Source organism: Pagrus pagrus, assembly GCF_965226575.1.
Source record: "Pagrus pagrus genome assembly, chromosome: 6".
Classification (NCBI taxonomy): domain Eukaryota; kingdom Metazoa; phylum Chordata; class Actinopteri; order Spariformes; family Sparidae; genus Pagrus; species Pagrus pagrus.
Genome location: NC_140190.1, coordinates 31,904,963 through 31,913,467, shown reverse-complemented (window position 1 = coordinate 31,913,467; position 8,505 = coordinate 31,904,963). Strand labels below are relative to the sequence as shown.

General features: G+C 37.7%; 1 protein-coding gene and 2 long non-coding RNA genes across 3 annotated transcripts; all 3 read left to right on the top strand.

Moving 5' to 3' along the window:
• Positions 1 to 301: 301 nt before the first annotated feature.
• Positions 302 to 1,831, top strand: LOC311258531. Its single transcript, XR_014622743.1, has 3 exons — positions 302 to 388; positions 1,396 to 1,471; positions 1,557 to 1,831. It is a non-coding gene; the product is annotated as an uncharacterized lncRNA (long non-coding RNA).
• Positions 1,832 to 1,842: 11 nt separating this feature from the next.
• Positions 1,843 to 2,522, top strand: LOC311258532. The gene is made up of 3 exons (XR_014622744.1): positions 1,843 to 1,935; positions 2,036 to 2,104; positions 2,463 to 2,522. It is a non-coding gene; the product is annotated as an uncharacterized lncRNA (long non-coding RNA).
• A 2,781-nt stretch (positions 2,523 to 5,303) lies between these two features.
• On the top strand, positions 5,304 to 7,683 carry LOC311258764 (uncharacterized protein). Its single transcript, XM_084355319.1, has 4 exons — positions 5,304 to 5,611; positions 6,184 to 6,328; positions 6,808 to 6,931; positions 7,003 to 7,683. Exons 1-4 carry the CDS (start codon positions 5,607 to 5,609, stop codon positions 7,305 to 7,307), a joined length of 579 nt encoding a protein of 192 aa, XP_084211445.1. The 5' UTR covers positions 5,304 to 5,606; the 3' UTR covers positions 7,308 to 7,683.
• The last annotated feature ends 822 nt before the right edge of the window (positions 7,684 to 8,505 follow it).

Genomic DNA, 8,505 nt, shown 5'->3' with positions numbered 1-8,505 from the left:
TAATTATATAACTGCCGATATAAGGTGCATCCCTAGTATTCCTTTGTTGCATCCATCTATTATGTGCATTATAAGTAAAGGACTACTTTTAATTATCATTTCTTATGAAATAATTACTATTTTAAGATAATGAATTGGGCTGATTACTAATACTTTATGGAAAATCCACAGGTCATTTCCGGGCTTCTTCGCCAGGGGCCCTGCAAGGGGGAAAAAAAGATTTTTCTCTCCAGCAGTCAACAGCAGTGCCAAAATGTTCACACTGCAATTCTACATGCTAAATAACAATACTGACAGGACACCAGCAGCCAGCTTAGAGCTAACTCTGCTGTTGGCTGGGATGGGGAGAAGGACAATTAGTATCCCTGAGGCTGCTGACCACTCTGAGGTAAATAAAGCTAACTTGAATGGATTATGAAGGATTGCTTTGAACAAAACAAATGATGTGATTTAAAATTCTTGTTCAGTGTACTATTTTGTCTAAGTCAAATTTTCATATCATTAGGTTTCAAATGAGACACAATCACCAAATAAGTTACTAGTATTTTGACAATTCATCATACTCAAAGATTGGAATAGAATATAATCCCTTATTTTCACTGTTAATATTATTGCCAACATTTAGCTGTGAAAATCATTTTAGCAGCTCTACATGGCAGCAAAAGGGAAAAAAGACATTAAACTGTGTATAGTAATAGATAAGGACAGTGTAGTACAAAAACAGTGAGGTATTAAAAAACTGTGGTATCAGGGGGGAAAAAAGGTGAGGTGAGTATAAACAGTCTATACACATGGCTCAGGCGTTATGTGTGCAAAAGAGTTTTCAAAAAGGTTGTACAAGTGAATGGTCACCTGTTGTATTTGTAGTTTTGGTGCTTAATACAAGCAAAACACTATTTGATAAGTAAAAAATCTGCCAATACAGCAGTTAGTTGGTAGGGTCTAATTGGTCACTGTTGTTATTTAACCCTCTGGCTTCCTGAGGCATGCCTTTTGCCTCTGCTAGCTAGGCCAGGAACCAGGACCCTCCAATACAGGTAACCTCAAAGAAAACAATTTTAGAACAAATTAAGCAACTTGAAGTTTGCAAAATAGTGATTTTACAAAAGTTAACTAAATATGCACGCTACAATCAGGGCAAAATAAACCAAGAATGAAATAAGGAAGGTGTCAGTGCTGGAGGGTTACCAATCATTGTTCAGCTGTGTGGCTGAGAGTGCAGCCATCACACTGCAATTAACTACAACTATTAACTACAAGTATAAGTGAATTTAGAAATCACTGCTTGCTTAGAAATCACTGCTTACTTTATTTTTCATTATTCATTATTTTTCATAGAATAAGAATGAAGAATGTGCTTCTTTAATATAATGTGCTGCATTTTGTTTTGTACAGATATCCAGACTGCTGACAATGCAATATCCAAAGCTGGAGAGGATTTCAGGAGGCTGGCTCCTCTATAAAGCTCTAGGTATTGTCTACATGATAAAGCTATGCCCTCAATAACTTGTTTTTTTTCTCTTCATTTATTAATTAATTTATTTTTTTTATTTCAGGGGGATCTGGACAACGCAAATTAATGTTAATTACACCACAGGCTGAGGGCTACGATGCCATTTATTTGAAAAATTCATCGGGAGGAGGAAAAAATGTTATTTACGTCCTTCCACTTCAGGATGAGGTGGATACCTCACCTTTACCTCCTGATGCCCATGAATTTCAGAAAATGCCAAAGGCTGTGTGTAGGGTCTGCGGGGCAAGTATGCCATTACAAATACTTGCAGTACATGTTAAGTCATGTGTGGAGCAATCATCTGGGGATGACTGTTTTGTTCATCCCCTTGTGTGATGAGCATCACAGAGTCCTGTCCTGCACCAGTTGAGTCAGCATCCGGGACGTGTAACACACAAAAGATAACCATGTCGCCAGAATCGGTAAGAAACCATTCAATACCGTCTCTATTAAGGTAAAATTGTAATGCAATAGGATAGAAAATATATAATGATTTTTTTGTCTTTCTGTGTTTGAATTTAGGCTGCTAGTGTGTGGGCTTCAATACCCCTTGGATTACTTGGAGGTCCATGCAAGTGGATGCGGTGACGGGTGAATATAGTTTTCTTCTAATAAATGAGAAGGAAAGTGTTATTAAAAGAAAATTACTGGATTGAAAAAGTGTGTGCTATTGTATACTGACTCAGAGAAATACAAGAGCATTATCTTAAGCACTGTTATGAATGTAATTTTAATCCAATCAGAATCTGTTTAAAGTATATATTCTGTGATGCATAACCTTTAGTAATATGAAGATACACAGGCTCTACAGCAGTACTGAACTTCTTCACTTTTACTTTATACTCATAATACAACACAAAGGCTATATTTGATCATATCATTGCAATATTGCTGTAAATGTACATAATGCTCAGTAATAATCCTTGTCTAATCATGTTTTACATGACAGTCAGGAGGAGACTCCATCCACGGTGAAAGTCTTAAAATCACCTGTTGGTGGACTAGAAAAGTATGTGTTAATTTCACATGACTTTCTTCTTTTATGTTTATATTTTCTGATTCAATTAAAAAATATTTGCTTCGATTACACGGATAAAGAACAAATGCATAGCATGTATCTACCTATATTCATGTTTTCAAGTTGTTATTGAAGTTATTGAAATTTGACTTTTAGGGATAGAATTAAACGTTTTGATTTGGACCAGACTTTTCTGGATAAAAGATTCAGTATTTTGGGATTAATCAGCTGAAATATAGGCCTACTTTAACATGATGGAGAGGGGCTTGGCACAGTGGCAGCGGCAGAAAAAATCCTCCCCAGCATACCCCATAAAAGTCACCTTTTTAGGTGAAGCTGGGGTGGACACAGGGGCCCTAAGAATGGAATTTCTTACAGGTACTGTATGTATAATTAAAAAAAATCTGAGCGCAGTTAGGAAGTAGGGATGGGTATTGTTACCATTTTCATCGAATCGCATTCTGCTTTTTGAATCTGATCTTTTTTGAATCCTGATTCCGATACCAATATTTATTTGAAAGTTTAAAAAAAGATACATATCAGAATAACATAAGGTTATCTTATTCTCATAATATTCAACAGCATGTTTTCAATTTACATTACAAACAGGCATCACATTTTACTCCAACAACTTCTTATAAAGAATGATGTCAACTCTACTGATAATATATCAAATAACATGCTCTTGTAAAGGACTGAGGTAATGACGTATCACAATAACAAATACAAAATAAGTGAATTAAGACATATTCAATAAAAACAATATTTAAAAAATAACTAAATAAAGAGCAAAGGATATATTCTCTTGTCCCACAACCAGACAGAGGGGTTTTCACAGGTCAAAGTCTCTTTTTCCTCTGCTGAACATGAAGACAGCAGCTCTCTGAATAATGATCTTTCTCTGGACCTTCTTCAAGGGGGTCATCTTTGGCCTTTACAGACAGAAGATTTTAGATTAAAAAAACATACATCTCAAGTTTTGCTATATGATGTGTGTCTTACATTAAAATCAAAACAAATGACACACAATCATTGAAACAATATTATCAAGTATATTTTAAGGAATTTTTGTCATGGTACTCACTGATAAAATCTCATCCTGGAAGTCTTCCAGTCTCTGTATTGTAATTAATCTAGCAGAAATGTATGCCAAATGTGAGCTGCTCTGTTTTGCACCAGTCTTTGCTAACGTTAGCTCTGCTATGCTAATGTTTTTGTCGGCCTTCGGGTTATTCGGTTCCAATTTCAGAACCGGGTTTACGTACCCATCCCTATTTGGAAGGTTCCATATTTACATTTGAGTTATATTTGAAATATTTTTCAAAGTATGCAGGATGTCAAATTGTGCATTTTTCAGGAAATGTAATTCTTAAATCTAATCCTGTTTAAGGAATGGTGGAAGGCTTTGAAGAGCGATTCTTCGAGTCAGGAACACACGGCAGAAGGCCAAAATATTCTCTGTCCGATCTGGACAAAGGCCATTTCAGGTATATGTTCAATTGTCTGTTATCTTGATGGTGTAAATCAGGGCAGCTACTATGAACAATATACCTTGTCCTGCAATTATGTTCTTTGGGGCCATATAAGCAAGCTATAACATCAATTTTGGCACATCAGGTTTTAAATAGAAATGGAAAACATGGCAGCAAACAGTTGCTCATTTACTTATATGGCAATACACAGCTGTTAGGGAGCAACATTGATTTGAATATTTGTTTTTTTACTTGTGTATGAAAAAAAAGTGGCCTATCTGTTAACTCTGTTTTGGTTATCTACCAACTGCTAAGGGGACTATCACATTCTGTTGCCACTAAATGGTCCATTATGCTCACAAGGAGGTTATAAGGTGGGGTTTCAGAGCTTTCTCTCTGAAACTGACGTGAGAGTGAGAGAGTTATAAATGGTAAAACAAAACTAAGCTGCATGTGAAACTCCATAGAGCTTTGTGGGTGTTTCTGTGTACGATGATAGTTTTATCAATGCGTATATTATTGAGAGCATAACACGATTATTTGTCACATCTCATTGTGATCAGCCAGATTCAGAAAACATCTTTGAGGAAACTACTAGTTAATTTTATCTGGTTATGGTAAGTGTCATCTGTTTTATACTGATGCTTCTATGACCTATGGCAACACTTATGTACTACTATAGCTTTATGAAGTACAGTACTTGCTATGACAAGGGGAGAACACGGTAGGAACATTTTCTATCCTTTGCTGCATTAAAACTTAAGTTTGACTTTATATCGGCTTCCTCTCAGCTTATGGCGAACGACTGAGAAAGACAGTGAGAGCATCTTTAATATAGTGAGGTAGATATTAAAAGGGGAAATCAGTGAATCAGAGCAATACCATTTTATTTTGTGATCGTTTGACATTATAAAGCATAAATAACTTGTACAACCCAGTAGGAAGTTGCTCTATCAAATGCAGCTAAACAGATTTCAAAGACAGATTCTTACAGCTCGATGCAGTGGTGCTTGCATGCACGCAAAAATTCCTTGTAGTTGCTTCAAAAAGGACCGTTGGAGAAATTATGGCTGCCAGCTTGGCCCAAGGAGGACCACCCCCAAATTACCTCATGCTGTGGTGCTTCAGGTTCCTTTGCACAGGGTCCATCGATTTTGAGCATATGGAAAAGAATGATGTGGGAGATGAAGAATACGTAGATCTCCTTTCAAGAGTAAGAACCTAAATGTTAGGTTGTTAGCCCAACCTTAAAGACACCAATTATGTAAAAACTCCTGAGCACATAGTTACAGAGCTTTTGTACCGGCAATTATTATACGATCAGTTTTTATTCATCTTCAGGAGGAACATTCAATACAAGAATAGATTAGGGCACTGACTATTTGTGTCATTGATACTACCCTGTCAGTAAACACTTCTGTAGCTCAAATTGTGTTACTGTTGTAAAGCCTTCGCAAAGCTCTCAGACAATACCTTAAGTGTTTGTTGTCTATTTCAATTTCAGGTGGAGGCAGCCACTGACACCTCAATTCGAGATCTCACCAATGAGATATTAAACTGTGGATACACAGGACAAATCTCTATTGGAAGAAGGGAGGAAGTAATGCGGTATGTCGATGTGTTGATGCTTAATGTGCTGTTTGTGAATGGAAAATGTCTATTTCATGCCATGTGCATTGGCATGCAATTTCCTATACAGTAGATTTTACCACACTTTGCCATTGTCACCTGGCAAAATGGGAAACCTATAGAAATCACTTTTTCATTGTGTTCATTGATACTAAATTATCTTATCACTGTTATATGTTGATGTATGCCCTGGTCATAATGGTCTGACCATACTATTTGTCAATTTGTAATTCCCCAGTGCTGTCATTGTCATGACTGGATTGTTATTTTTTTTGGTTTAAAAATGTTGTTTGGAAAATGCTCCATAGCCGTATTGTTAATAAATATTTACTGTAAAACGTCAGTCAAAAGTCTAGTCTCATACTCTACTACTACTCATGGGCTACTCCAACATTTAAAAAAATTATCACAAAGTTAAACTTAAAACATCATTCCACTTTAATACCTAAAGTTTTGTAGTTTGTGATTTATTGGATCTCTGACTTTTTCTATAATGTAGTGTGATGTGTTTCTGCCTGTGTTTGTGTGTGCATGTGATTCATATCAAACAGTGCGATTGTCCTCCATGCCAACCTGAGGCTGCTGCCAATGCTGATTCAAATAAGGGACGGGTTGAAGCTGTATGGCTTGTCAGAGCTGATGGCCAAATACCCTGATCTCTGTCAGCCCATGTTTGTGCCAGGTCTTGAAATGAAGGTAAGTGCACCACATATAGAATGTTATGATGAATGCTTTCTGTCCCATCAGGAGTCTTATTTCTGTCCTAGGATTTAGAACACAACTGCCCAAATTTGGGCAAGTAGGCCAAATTGTGCCATTTCTTCCATTATTTTAGCCCTCTGTGACATTTGACAAAATCATGCTCTTTTTACTTTTATTTCGAAAGAGCTGTAGCCTATAGTGCCTATAGTGTCCCAAAGTAACAAAGTAACAATACACATAATATCACAGAATGTTACAGCTATTAAAAGCTCAAAAACAATGTATTCCAACATTGCTAAACTATTTGAAACTCAAAAATTGCTCATCTTAAAGGGGTACTGTACACTTTTGGCCTCTCGATAGTTTATGGTATTATGGTGAGGTTAATCGTGTTAAATCTTGATATATACAGATTGCTGATGATGCACAGAAAAAAGGATTGTGCTAATGGGTCATCTGTGTTTATTTCACAGGCTGATGCAGACTTTGTTCTGTCTGTGTGCCAAGCAGAGTACAGTGAAAGAGGCACAAACCAGGAAAAGGTGGAGGTAATGGTGATGAATCACCTGCAGGATTTCCTCCAGGAACTGGAACAAGGTAAAACAAAAATTTGACTCCGGTATTGAAACATAAATGTTACATGCTTTCCTCATTGCCTTAAATTTCAGTCTTAACAGAATATGTGATGGAGAGAGATGCACTTCCCTCGTTGTCTCCAAAAACATTTCTCCAGTGGATTACAGGGCAAGGCCATCTTCCTGTCCTGAAGGAAGAGAGGAGACGTTTCAATGTCTGTATCAAGTTCAATCATCACTGCCAGACAGAGTTTGGGGATCACAGAATATGCTATCCATCTATTGCTGCTTGCAGTAACACCATAACCTTGCCTGTGAAACACATGACATCATACGATGAATTTAAAACTGTCCTGGTGGAGGCATTCCATCTGGGCCAAGAATTCTCTAGAGTTTAGATTATGGTTTCTCAACAGGGGTGGTACAGCCTCCCAGGGGGTGCTCAAAGAACATAGGGGGGCATTAGTGACAATTTTTTTGAGGGGTTTGGTAAAGTGCTCATAATGTGACAAGTTGAAAAAAACTTGCATTGCTTTGTCATCCATGTTGACAAAACATGTTTACTAATGTTTGTTTCCTTCAGAGGTCATCCAGAATTTTTTTCTGTGAAAGCATTAATTTGTTGAATCTGCCGTTGGCCTTGGTGTTAATGTCCTCACCCACAAACTTAAAGTTCTCTTTTATATATATTTATAGAGTGACTAATTGTAATGATTTGATCTCCTTTAGGCTGTCAAACATGTGAAATGTTTTCTAATAAACAGAATAATTGGCTGTCGCTGCCTGTTTATTTTATGATAATTGAACCGACTGGCACTCACTGTATTCACAGAAACATTTGCAGACAACGGCAGTAAATGTCGCGACCATGGGAGTCAGATGGCTCCGTTGGGTCCACAGCAGCTTGAAGGTCTGCTATTTCTCCTTCAGTCAGGGGCATGGGGAATTCAGGAACAATAACTCCTGATTCTGGTAGGGTCTCCTCGCTGTCAAGGGCACACTCCCAGTCGATGTCGAGTTCCTATAAATCATGGAATTCAGATTTAGTTTAGTTTTCATTAAGCATTCGTTACAAAGCATTACTAAAGATGCTCTGTAAACAGTTTTAGTCAATTATATTGAGGGTATATATTAAAGAGATATTCGTAGAAAAGTGTGCACCTCCACATTCTCAGCCTCATGTGTGCTGTTCTGCAGTAGGCCCAAATCCCACAGCTGTTGAGGGGTCATGTTTCCCTCAGTGCGGAGTGGGTGGTGTTTCCAGCCCTCTGTAAAGGTGTGGAGGTCTGTGCGCAAATGAGGAAGGAACACAAAGTGAACCAGGAAGATGTGAAGTGTGTTTGTGATGTCAAGAAGTCCCTCTTCCTCAAGACTGTGCAGGACATCATGGTATGTGCAGGTCACTGCGGTCCAGACATCACGCCAAAGACGTTCAATTCTGTCATGGAGAAATGACAAATCTTAGGGAAAAGAAGCAGTCACATTTTAAGTTGTAGTTTGTGTAAAATGTAATAGGAGCAGGTGGAGGCTAGGTGGCACCGACTTAGGAGGTCTGGACTGAGAGCTGACAGGGGGGAATCTAGTGGCTCTCTCCCT